The 13170-nt window shown below is 50.6% G+C and overlaps 3 protein-coding genes across 3 annotated transcripts in view; 1 reads left to right on the forward strand and 2 right to left on the reverse strand.

Annotated features, from left to right (window-relative positions):
* MTHFD2 (methylenetetrahydrofolate dehydrogenase (NADP+ dependent) 2, methenyltetrahydrofolate cyclohydrolase) overlaps window positions 1–611 on the reverse strand; it is a 60978-nt gene extending 60367 nt beyond the window's left edge. Inside the window, exon 1 of the mRNA XM_038746750.1 lies at window positions 478–611. Within this exon, the coding sequence (XP_038602678.1) occupies window positions 478–611 (134 nt within the window). The remainder of the gene's footprint in view (window positions 1–477) is intronic.
* Window positions 612–829: 218 nt separating this feature from the next.
* On the reverse strand, window positions 830–4992 carry LOC119928293 (collagen alpha-1(III) chain-like). Its single transcript, XM_038746429.1, has 5 exons — window positions 4823–4992; window positions 4388–4679; window positions 1349–1538; window positions 1129–1207; window positions 830–995 (listed from the first exon to the last, which is right to left on the reverse strand). Exons 1-5 carry the CDS (start codon window positions 4990–4992, stop codon window positions 830–832), a joined length of 897 nt encoding a protein of 298 aa, XP_038602357.1.
* Window positions 4993–5328: 336 nt separating this feature from the next.
* MOB1A (MOB kinase activator 1A) overlaps window positions 5329–13170 on the forward strand; it is a 51616-nt gene continuing 43774 nt past the window's right edge. Inside the window, exon 1 of the mRNA XM_038747253.1 lies at window positions 5329–5422. Coding sequence (XP_038603181.1) covers window positions 5409–5422 — 14 coding nt within the window. The 5' untranslated portion in view covers window positions 5329–5408. The remainder of the gene's footprint in view (window positions 5423–13170) is intronic.

Consider the following 13170-nt stretch of genomic DNA (forward strand, 5'->3'; position numbering starts at 1 on the left):
ATGAATTGGTAGGGGGATGGATGGATGGATGAATTGGTAGGGGGATGGATGGATGGATGAATTGGTAGGGGGATGGATGGATGGATGAATTGGTAGGGGGATGGTTGGATGGATGGATGAATTGGTAGGGGGATGGTTGGATGGATGGGTAGATGGATGGATGAATTGGTAGGTGGATGGATGGATGGATGACTGGATGACTGGATGGACGAATTGGTAGGGGGATGGACAGATGAACTGGTGGATGGATGAATGGATGGGTGGATAACTGGATGGATGGGGAGATGGATGAATTGATAGGTGGATGGATGGATGGATGGACAGATGGATGACTGGATGAATTGGTGGATGGACGAAGGAGCCCCCTCCCCAGAGTCCCCGGCCCCGTCTACGTTGCCCGATTTGCCCTCTCCCATGCGCTCCCTCCGTCCAGGGCGGTGCACGCAGTGAGCGCTGACCGAATGACAGCCAGCTTACCGTTGCGCGGTGAGGTGGAGGGTCCTGCGGGTCCTGCAGCGGGCCTGCCCGGGACGGGGGACGAGGAGGAGGAGGAGGAGCGAGCGGCGGGACAGGAGCGGGGGGAGCGCCGCCATGCCGGGGACCGGCCACATCAGCCCCGGGACGGCGGGGAAACGGGAACGGCGCGCGCCGGCTCCCGCCTTTTTATCCCGGGCCCGGGCCCGGCCCGCGCGCCGCCCCCCCCCGCCGCCCCCCATTGGCTGGCGGCCCGGCCGGGACGCCCGCTGATTGGTCGGCGCCAAAACGGGCGGGCGCGCGCCGGGAGCCTCCGCGGAACGAGCGCGGCGCTGGGCGGGCGGGCCGGGTGACGTCAGAGCCGGCGAGGCTCGGGATTGGACGGCGGGGCGGGGCGGGCGGCGCTGATTGGGCGGGAGGGACACAGCGGCAACAGCCCGCCGGGGTTGCGTAAGCCGCGGGGGCTCCTTCGCCCCCCATTGGCTGGCGGCCCGGCCGGGACGCCCGCTGATTGGTCGGCGCTAAAATGGGCGGGCGCGCGGCGTTGGGAGGGCGGACCGGGTGACGTCAGGGCCGGTTTGGCTCGGGATTGGACGGCGGGGCGGGGCGGGCGGCGCTGATTGGACGGGAGGGACACAGCGGCAACAGCCCAACGGGATTGCGTAAACCGCGGGGGCTCCTTTGCCCCCCATTGGCTGGCGGCCCGGCCCGGACGCCCGCTGATTGGTCGGAGCTAAAATGGGCGGGCGCGCGGCGTTGGGGTGGTGGACCGGATGACATCAGGGCCGGCGTGGCTCGGGATTGGACGGCGGGGCGGGGCGGGCGGCGCTGATTGGACAGGAGGGACACAGCGGCAACAGCCCGCCGGGGTTGCGTAAGCCGCGGCGGCTCCGCCGTCCCCCATTGGCTGGCGGCCCGGCCCGGACGCCCGCTGATTGGTCGGCGCCGAAATGGGCGGCACGCGCCGGGAGCCTCCGCGGAATCAGCGTGGCGTGGGGAGGCGGGAAGGGTGACGTCAGAGCCGGCGTGGCTCGGGATTGGACGGCGGGGCGGGGCGGGCGGCGCTGATTGGACGGGAGGGACACCGCGGCAACAGCCCGCCGGGGTTGCGTAAGCCGCGGCGGCTCCGGCAGGGGGACACGTGGGGGGGGAAGGGACAGATTGGAATAAGAAGGGTAGTCATTCAGTCATTCATTCGTCCATTCATTCGTTCAATCTTACTTTATAACATTTATCCATTCATTCGTTCATTCACTCGTTCAATCTTATTGTATAACATTCATCCATTCATTCGTGCATTCACTCATTCATTCGTTCAATCTTACTTTATAACGTTCATCCATTCATTCGTTCATTCACTCATTCATTCAATCTTACTTTATAACATTCATCCATTCATTCGATCATTCACTCGTTTGTTCAATCTTATTGTATGACATTCATCCATTCATTCGTTCATTCACTCATTCATTCGTTCAATCTTACTTTATAACGTTCATCCATTCATTCGTTCATTCACTCATTCATTCGTTCTATCTTATTTTATAACATTCATCCATTCATTCATTCACTCATTTGTTCGTTCATTCAATCTTATTTTATATTCATTCATTCCATCATATTTATTGAGCGCTTACTGTGTGCAGAGCACTGGACTAAGCGCTTGGGAAGTCCAAGTTGGCAACATGTAGAGACGGTCCCTACCCAACAGCGGGCTCACAGTCTAGAAGGGGGAGACAGACAACTAAATAAAACATATTAATAAAATAAATAGAATAAATATGTACAAATTAGAGTGATAAATACGTACAAACATACATACATAAATCCATTCATTCATTCACTCATTCATTCATTCGTTCACTCTTATTTTATAACATTCATCCATTCATTCGTTGATTCACTCATTCATTCGTTCGATCTTATTTTATATTCATTCATTCATTCATTCATTCAATCAATCGTACTTATTGAGCGCTTACTGTGTGCAGCTTGGGAAGTCCAAGTTGGCAACATCTAGAAACGGTCCCTACCCAACAGTGGGCTCACAGTCTAGAAGGGGGAGACAGAGAACAAAACAAAACATATTAACAAAATAAAATAAATAGAATAAATATGTACAAATAAAATAGAGTAATAAATACATACAAACATATATACATTCATCCATTCATTCCTTCATTCACTCATTCATTCGTTCGTTCGTTCAATCTTATTGTATAACATTCATTCATTCATTCGTTCATTCACTTATTCATTTGTTCGTTCGTTCAATCTTATTTTATAACATTCATCCATTCATTCACTCATTCGTTCGTTCGATCTTATGACATTCATTCGTTCACTCACTCATTCATTTGTTCGTTCGATCTTATTTTAAAATAATAATAATAATAATAATATTAATGATGGCATTTGTTTGATTCATTCATTCATCCAATCGTATTTATTGAGCGCTTCCTGTGTGCAGACTGTGAGCCCACTGTTGGGTAGGGACCGTCTCTCTCTGTTGCCAACTTGTACTTCCCAACCGCTTAGTCCAGTGTTCTGCACACAGTAAGCGCTCAATAAATACAATTGATTGATTGCAGAGCACTGGACTAAGCGCTTGGGAAGTCCAAGTCGGCTCACAGTCTTCATCCCCATTTTACAGATGAGGTCACTGAGGCCCAGAGAAGTGAAGTGACTTGCCCAAAGTCACACAGCTGACAATTGGCAGAGCCAGGATTTGAACCCATGACCTCTGACTTCCAAAGCCCATGCTCTTTCCACTGAGCCACGCTGCTTCTCTATAAAATGTTATACGAATTTTATAACATTCATTCGTTCATTCACTCATTCATTCATTCATTTGTTCATTTTTATATTAATTTATTGTTATTTTATTTTATAATAAATACAATTTTATAATAATCTTATTTTATGATTATAATAATAATAATGATGATGGCATTTGTTCAATTCATTCATTCATACAATCGTATTTACTGAGCACTTACTGTGTGCAGAGCACTGCACTAAGCGCTTGGGAAGTACAAGTTGGCAGCATATAGACGGTCCCTGCCCAACAGTGGGCTCACAGTCTAGAAGGGGGAGGCAGAGAATAAAACCAAACAGATTAACAAAATAAAATAAATAGAATGGATATGTACAAGTAAAATAAATAAATAGAGTAATAAATATGTACAAACATATATACAGGTGCTGTGGGGAAGGGAAGGAGGTAAGGCGGGGGGGATGGAGAGTGAATGAATGAATGAAATACCATCTATAATTATTAAGAGAAGCAGCGTGGCCCAGTGGAAAGAGCCTGGGCTTTGGAGTCAGAGGTGATGAATTCAAATCCCGGCTCCTCCAATTGTCAACTGTGTGACCTTGGGCAAATCACTTAACTTCTCTGGGCCTCAGTTATCTCAACTGTAAAAATGGGGATGAAGACTGTGAGCCCCCTGCGGGACAACCTGATCACCTTGTAACCTCCCCAGCGCTTAGGACAGTTCTTTGCACATAGTAAGCACTTAATAAATGCCATCATTATTATTAAAAGAGCCTGAGCTTTGGAGTCAGAGGTCATGGGTTCAAATCCCGGCTCCGCCAATTGCCAGCTGTGTGACTCTGGACAAGTCACTTCACTTCTCTGGGCCTCAGTGACCTCATCTGGAAAATGGGGATGAAGATTGTGAGCCCCCCGTGGGACAACCTGATCACCTTGTAACCTCCCCAGCGCTTAGAACAGAGCTTGGCACATAGTAAGTGCTTAATAAATACCATCATTATTATTATTATTATTCTTAAGTACAACCTGATGACTTTGTATCTACCCCGGCGCTTAGAACAGTGCGTGACACATAGTAAGCGCTTAAGAAATACCATCACTATTATAATTATTATAATTATTATTAGGCCACGCTGCCCCCTTGCCCCCACAGCTGGGCTCGGGCGACAGCTCGCGCCCGGATCCTGGCTGCTGATTGGCTGCCTCCGTCCCCCTCTCCCGCGGGCGGGGCTCGCGCTCGGATCCTGGCTGCTGATTGGCTGACTCCGTACCGCCCCCGCCACCCTTCCCCCCGCGGGCGGGGCTCGCGCTCAGATCCTGGCTGCTGATTGGCTGACTCTGCACCCCACCCCCTCCCCCCCAGCCGCCCATCTTCCGCGGGCGGGGCTCGCGCCCAGCTCCGGACTGCTGATTGGCTGCCTCCGTCCCCCTGTCCCGCGGGCGGGGCTCGCGCTCAGATCCTGTCTGCTGATTGGCTGACTCTGTCCCCCTCCCCCTCCCCCTCCCCCTCCCCCTTCCCCCCCGGCTGCCCAGCTCCGGACTGCTGATTGGCTGCCTCCGTCCCCCGTTTACCCCCGCCCACCGACCCCTGCCACCCCTCTCCCGCGGGCGGGGCTCGCGCCCAGATCCGAGCTGCTGATTGGCTGCCTCCGTCCCCCGGTCTCGCGGGCGGGGCTCGCGCTCAGATCCTGGCTGCTGATTGGCTGACTCTGTCCCCCTCCCCCTCCCCCCCAGCCGCCCATCTTCCGCGGGCGGGACTCGCTCCCAGATCCCGGCTGCTGATTGGCTGCCTCCGTCCCCCTCTCCCGCGGGCGGGGCGCGAGCCCAGATTCTTGATGCTGATTGGCTGACTCCGTCCCCTTCTCCCGCGGGCGGGGCTCGCGCCCAGATCCGGGCTGCTGATTGGCTGCCTCCGTCCCCCTCTCCCCTCGTCCCCCCGCCCCTCCTGGCCGCCGGTGTTCCGCGGGCGGGGCTCGCGCGCCGATCGTGTTGTCGCGAGAACTGGAGTTGGTTCCGCACTCTGGGGGAGAGTTGGTGCGGGGGTCGCCAAGTTGAGGCCGGGGGCTCTCACTCTCTCTCTCTCTCTCTCTCTCTTTCTGTCTCTGGCGCGCAGGCGCGCGCCCGGAGGGCCCCACCGCCCCGCGCCCCCGGACCCAAGATGAGCTTCCTCTTGTGAGTGCTGGGGGGGGGACGGCGGGGGCAGGAGCGGGGCGGCGGGGGGGCGGGGGGTGGATCGAGGGGGCGGGGCCTGAGGCGGAGCGTCACCGAGGGGGCGGGGCCTGAGGCAGAGGGGATCGGGGGCGGGGCCTGGGAGGCCGGGGGGCGGGGCCTGGGGAACTGAAGGGGCGGGGCTAGGAGCCGAATGGGCGGGGCCTGAAGGGGCGGAGGTTGAAGGCCAGAGGGGGCGGGGCCAGAGGGATTGAGGGGTGGGGACGGAGGGGGCGGGGCCTGAGGGACTTGTGGGCGGGGTCACAAGGAATGGAGGCGGGGCCTGATGGTTTTTGTGGGCGGGGCCAGAAAGGGGCAGGGCCTGAGGGACAGAGGGGGCGGGGCCAAAAAGGGGCGGGGTCTGAGGGACGGAAGGTATTAGTCTAGAAGGAGGCGGGGCCTGAGGGACGAGGGGGCGGGGATCAGGAAGGGGAGGGGCCTGAGGGACGGACGGGGCGGGGCCCGAGGGACGGACAGGGCGGGGTCAGGATGGGGCCGGGCCTGAGGGACGGACGGGGGCGGGGTCAGGAAGGGGAGGGGCGTGGGAACCTGAGGGGGGCGGGGCCCGAGGGACGGATGGGGGCGGGTTCATAAAGGGGCGGGGCGTGGGGGACAGAAGGGGCGGGGCCTGAGCGACGGGGCCAGAAAGGGGCGAGGTCTGAGGGACAGAGGGGGCGGGGCTCAGGATGGGGAGGGGCCTGAGGGACTGAGAGGGCGGGGCCCGGAGGGGGCGGGGCCTGAGGGACGGACGGGGGCGGGGTCAGGATGGAGCGGGGCCTGAGGGACAGACGGGGGCGGGGTCAGAAAGGGGAGGGGCCTGAGGGACGGAGGGGCGGGGTCAGTAAGGGGCGAGGCCAAAAGGGGGCGGGGTCTGAGGGACGGAGGGGGCGGGTCTAGAAGGAGGCGGGGCCTGAGGGACGGAGGGGCGGGGTCAGGAAGGGGCGGGGCCTGAGGGACTGAGAGGGCGGGGCCCGGAGGGGCGGGGCTTGAGGGAGGGGCGGGGGCCCGAAGGGGGCGTGGCCAGAAAAGGGCGGGGCCTGAGCGGGTGGGGGGGGTGGGTGTGGAGTCGGCGCAGGGCCTTGTGGGTAACGCCGGGTCCCTGAGCCTGGGCAGGTCCTGGGTTCGAATCCCGCCCCCTGTCGGGTTTCACCCGTCCGGGCCTCAGTTCCCTCCTCTGGGAAATGGGGCTGGAGACCGTGAGCCCCACGGGGGAGGCCCACCAAGTCCCACCCCATTCCCTCCTAGCCGCCCCAGCGCTTAGCCCGCTTCCCGGCACGTAGTAAGCGCCTCATAAATACTCACATTATTTTTATTATCGTTATCATTATCGTTGTTATTATCCCAGACTGAGCCCCCTTTTTCCTCTCCTCCTCCCCACGGCCCCCGTATACATGTTTCTACAGATTTCATTCATTCATTCCATCGTATTTATTGAGCACTTACTGTGTGCAGAGCACTGGACTAATCAATCAATCAGTCGCAGTTATTGAGCGCTTACTGTGTGCAGAGCACTGGACTAATCAATCAATCAGTCGTATTTATTGAGCGTTTACTGTGTGCACAGCACTGGACTAATCAATCAATCAATTGTATTTATTGAGCGCTTCCTGTGTGCAGAGCATTGGACTAAGTGCTTGGGAAGTACAAGTTGGCAACGTATAGAGACGGTCCCTACCCAACAGCAGGCTCACAGTCTAGAAGGGGGAGACAGACAACAAAACCAAACGTATTAACAAAATAAAATACAATAGATAAGTACAAGTAAAATAAATAAATAAATAGAGTAATAAATATGTACAAACGTATATACATATATACAGGTGCTGTGGGGAAGGGAAGGAGGTAAGGTGGGGGGGATGGAGAGGGGGACGAGGGAACTAAGCACTTGGGAAGTCCACGTCATCCCCCGGGCCTGGAATGGCCTCCCTCTGCCCATCCGCCAAGCTAGCTCTCTTCCTCGACTCCGCCTTGGTGTCATCCTCGACTCCGCTCTCTCATTCCCCCCTCACATCCAAGCCGTGACCAAAACCTGCCGGTCTCAGCTCCGCAACATTGCCAAGATCCGCCCTTTCCTCTCCATCCCAACCGCTCACCTGCTCGTTCAAGCTCTCATCCTATCCCGTCTGGACTACTGCACCAGCCTTCTCTCTGATCTCCCATCCTCGTGTCTCTCTCCACTTCAATCCATACTTCACGCCGCTGCCCGGATTATCTTTGTCCAGAAACGCTCTGGACATATCACTCCCCTCCTCAAAAACCTCCAATGGCTACCGATCAATCTGCGCATCAGGCAGAAACTCCTCCCCCTGGGCTTCAAGGCTCTCCATCCATCCATCCCCTGGCCCCCTCCTACCTCACCTCCCTTCTGTCCTTCTCCAGCCCAGCCCGCACCCTCCGCTCCTCCACCGCTAATCTCCTCCCCGTACCTCGTTCTCGCCTGTCCCGCCGTCGACCCCCGGCCCACGTCATCCCCCGGGCCTGGAATGCCCCCAATCCCTCTGCCCCTCCGCCAAGCTCGCTCTCTTCCTCCCTTCAAGGCCCTGCTGAGAGCTCACCTCCTCCAGGAGGGCTTCCCAGACTGAGCCCCTTCCTTCCTCTCCCCCTCGTCCCCCTCTCCATCCCCCCGTCTTACCTCCTTCCCTTCCCCATAGCACCTGTATATATGTATATATGGTTGTACATATTTATTACTCTATTTATTTATTTATTTATTTTACTTGTACATTTCTATCCTATTTATTTTGTTGGTATGTTTGGTTCTGTTCTCTGTCTCCCCCTTTTAGACTGTGAGCCCACTGTTGGGTAGGGACTGTCTCTATGTGTTGCCAATTTGTACTTCCCAAGCGCTTAGTACAGTGCTCTGCACATAGTAAGCGCTCAATAAATACGATTGATTGATTGATTGATTCCTCCCTTCAAGGCCCTGCTGAGAGCTCGCCTCCTCCAGGAGGCCTTCCCAGACTGAGCCCCTTCCTTCCTCTCCCCCTCGTCCCCCTCTCCATCCCCGCCGTCTTACCTCCTTCCCTTCCCCACAGCACCTGTATATATGTATATATGTTTGTACATATTTATTACTCTATTTATTTATTTATTTTACTTGTGCATATCTATTCTATTTATTTTATTTTGTTAGTATGTTTGGTTTTGTTCTCTGTCTCCCCCTTTTAGACTGTGAGCCCACTGTTGGGTAGGGACTGTCTCTATATGTTGCCAATTTGTACTTCCCAAGCGCTTAGTACAGTGCTCTGCACATGGTAAGCGCTCAATAAATATGATTGATTGATTGATTGAAGTTGGCAACATCTAGAGACGGTCCCTACCCGACAGTGGGCTCACAGTCTAGAAGGGGGAGACAGATTTATCACTCAATTCATTTTACTTGTACTAAATATATTTACTATTCTATTGATTGTGTTCATTCATTCATTCATTCAACCGTATTTACTGAGCGCTTACTGTGTGCAGAGCACTGTACTGAGCGCTTGGGAAGTCCAAGGCAGCAACATCTAGAGACGGTCCCTACCCAACAGCGGGCTCACAGGCTAGAAGGGGGAGACAGATTTATCACTCAATTTATTTTACTTGTACATATTTGCAATTCTATTGATTTTGTTCATTCATTCATTCAACCATATTTGCTGAGCGCTTACTGTGTGCAGAGCACTGTACTAAGCACTTGAGAAGTACAAGTTGGCAACATCTAGAGACGGTCCCTACCCAACAGCGGGCTCGCAGTCTAGAAGGGGGAGACAGACAACAAAACAAAATATATTACTTAACTTCTCTGCACCTCAGTTCCCTCACCTGTAAAATGGGGATTAAAACCGTGAGCCCCACGTGGGACAACCTGATCACCTCGTATCCCCCCCCAGCGCTTAGAACAGTGCTTTGCACACAGTAAGCGCTTAATAAATGCCATTATCATTATTATTATTAAGTCACTTAACTTCTCCGTACCTCAGTTCCCTCATCTGTAAAATGGGGATTGAAACTGTGAGCCCCATGTGGGACAACCGGTAACCTCCCCAGCGCTTAGAACAGTGCTTTGCACATAGTAAGCACTTAATAAATGCCATTATCATTATTATTATTAAGTCACTTAACTTCTCTGCACCTCAGTTCCCTCATCTGTAAAATGGGGATTGAAACTGTGAGCCCCACGGGGGACAACCTGATCCCCTTGTAACCTCCCCAGCGCTTAGAACAGTGCTTTGTGCATAGTAAGCGCTTAATAAATGCCATCATTATTATTATTATTAAGTCACTTAACTTCTCTGCACCTCAGTTCCCTCATCTGTAAAATGGGGATTAAAGCTGTGAGCCCCACGTGGGACAACCTGATCACCTCGTATCCCCCCCCAGCGCTTAGAACAGTGCTTGGCACATAGTAAACGCTTAATAAATGCCATCATCATCAATCTTTCAAAATCATTCCTGTGGTACGTTCCTGGGAAGCTGCTGGGTGAAATCCGGCGGAGGTGGGAAGGCTGAATATTTATTACTTTATTTATTTATTTTACTTGTACCTATCTCTTCTATTTATTTTATTTTGTTAGTATGTTTGGTTTCGTTCTCTGTCTCCCCCTTTTAGACTGTGAGCCCGCTGTTGGGTAGGGACCGTCTCTAGATGTTGCCAACTTGGACTTCCCAAGCGCTTAGTACAGTGCTCTGCACACAGTAAGCGCTCAATAAATACAATTGATTGATTGATTGATTGACAGGGACTGTGTCCAGCCCCAGACTGAGCCCCCTCTTTCCTCTTCCCCTCATTCATTCATTGTCGTATTTATTGAGCACTTCCTGTGTGCAGAGCACTGTACTAAGCGCTTGGGAAGTACAAGTTGGCAACATATAGAGACGGTCCCTACCCAACAGTGGGCTCACAGTCTAGAACTGATCACCTTGTAACCTCCCCAGCGCTTAGTACAGTGCTTTGCACATAGTAAGTGCTTAATAAATGCCATTATTATTATTATTATTAGAAGACGCCTCCCCTCCTCTCCATCCCCCCCACCTTACCTCCTTTCCCTCCCCACAGCACCTGTATATATATTTGTACAGATTTATTACTCCATTTATTTTACTTGTATATATTTATTCTATTTATTTTGTTAATATGTTTTGTTGTCCGTCGCCCCCTTCTAGCCTGTGAGCCCGCTGTTGGGTCAGGACCGTCTCTAGATGTTGCCAACTTGTACTTCCCAAGCGCTTAGTCATCATCATCATCATCATCATCAATCGTATTTATTGAGCGCTTACTATGTGCAGAGCACTGTACTAAGCGCTTGGGAAGTACAAATTGGCAACACATAGAGACAGTCCCTACCCAACAGTGGGCTCACAGTCTAAAAGGGGGAGACAGAGAACAAAACCAAACATACTAACAAAATAAAATAAATAGGATAGATATGTACAAGTAAAATAAATCAATAAATAAATAGAGTAATAAATATGTACAAACATATATACAAATACATATAGTCCAGTGCTCTGCACGCAGTAAGCGCTCAATAAATGCGATTGAATGAGTGAATTGAATGAATCGTGGGGCTCCCCATCCAAGGGGGAACGAGAGCAGGGATTCAAAGCGCTTAGTACAGTGCTCTGCACACAGTAAGCGCTCAATAAATACGATTGAATGAATGAATGATTGAATTCTCATTTTACAGATGGAGCTCCCAGTCGAAGTGGAAAGGAGAACAGGGATTGAAATCTCATTTTACAGATCAATCAATCAATCAGTCAGTCGTATTTATTGAGCGCTTACTGTGTGCAGAGCACTGGACTAAGCGCTTGGGAAGTGCAAGTTGGCAACATATAGAGATGGTCTCTACCCAACAGTGGGCTCACACTCTAGAAGGGGGAGACAGAGAACCAAACCACACATATTAACAAAATAAAATAAATAGAATAGATATGTACAAGTAAAATAAATAAATCAATAAATAGAGTAATCAATCTGTACAAACGTATATACATATATACAGGTGCTGTGGGGAAGGGAAGGAGGTAAGACGGGGGGGATGGAGAGGGGGGCAAAGATGGGGAAAGGGGCACGGAGGAGTTAAATGACCTACCCACAGTCATGCCATACAGCTTCTGCGGGATCGGATTATTTCCATTCAAAGGGGAGCGATCAACCGTATTTATTGAGCACTTACTGTGTTCAGAGCACTGTACTAAGCGCTTGGGCAATAGAACAGATTTAGAGTAAACAGAATAATAGAATAGAATAAACAATAGAATAATAATAGAATAGAATAATAATAGAATAGAACAGTAGGATAAACAGATCCAGCGCTTTGAACAGTGCTTTGCACATAGTAAGCGCTTAATAAATGCCATCATTATTATTATTATTATTATTATTTGGTGGACATGGTCCCTGCCCCCAAGGAGCTTAGTCTAGGAGGCAGCCCTTCAGTCAATCAAAGGAATTTGTTACTTTGGGCGGAACAATGGATTGAGCTCTTGTTTTTTCGTTTGTCTTGTTTTTCAAACCGGAACGGAAGTCCCTACCCAACAGTGGGCTCACAGTCTAAAAGTGTATGTACAAGTAAAAGATATGTACAAGTAAAATAAATAAATAAATAGAGTAATAAATATGTACAAACATACATACATCAATCAATCAGTCGTATTTATTGAGCGCTTACTGTGTGCAGAGCACTGGACTAAGCGCTTGGGAAGTCCAAGTTGGCAACATATAGAGACAGTCCCTGCCCAACAGCGGGCTCACAGTCTAGAAGGGGGAGACCGAGAACAAAACCAAACATACTAACAAAATAAAATAGAATAAATATCATCATCATCATCAATCGTATTTATTGAGCGCTTACTGTGTGCAGAGCACTGGACTAAGCGCTTGGGAAGTACAAGTTGGCAACATATAGAGACAGTCCCTACCCAACAGTGGGCTCACAGTCTAAAAGTATATCAATCAATCAATCAATCGTATTTACTGAGCGCTTACTGTGTGCAGAGCACTGTACTAAGCTCTTGGGAAGTACAAGTTGGCAACATATAGAGATGGTCCGTACCCAACAGTGGGCTCACAGTCTAAAAGTATATGTACAAGTAAAAGATATGTACAAGTAAAATAAATAAATAAATAGAGTAATAAATATGTACAAACATATATACAATTATACACCAATATACAATTGGTGGAGCCGGGATTTTCTGCACACAGTAAGCACTCAATAAATACGATTGAATGAAAGAATGAACCCATGACCTCTGACTCCAAAGCCCAGGCTCTTTCCACTGAGCCACACTGCTGCTCTAGATAAATTCTCTAATAGTTAAAACATATATATATATATATATATATATATATATATATATATATATATATATATATATAAAACAAATAAATAAATAAAATAAAGATAATCAGGTTGGACACAGTCCCTGTCCCACCTGGGACAGGGAATTAAACAAACAAGCAAACAAATAAATGCATATAATAAGGATAATCAGGTTGGACACAGTCCCTGTCCCACTTGGGACAGGGAATTAAACAAACAAACAAATAAATAAAATAGAGATAATCAGGTTGGACACAGTCCCTGTCCCACTTGGGACAGGGAATTAAACAAACAATCAAATAAATAAAATAAAGATAATCAGGTTGGACACAGTCCCTGTCCCACTTGGGACAGGGAATTAAACAAACAAACAAATAAATAAAATAGAGATAATCAGTTTGG

The sequence above is a fragment of the Tachyglossus aculeatus genome, chromosome 5 (genome assembly GCF_015852505.1).
Source record: "Tachyglossus aculeatus isolate mTacAcu1 chromosome 5, mTacAcu1.pri, whole genome shotgun sequence".
In the NCBI taxonomy this organism is placed as follows: domain Eukaryota; kingdom Metazoa; phylum Chordata; class Mammalia; order Monotremata; family Tachyglossidae; genus Tachyglossus; species Tachyglossus aculeatus.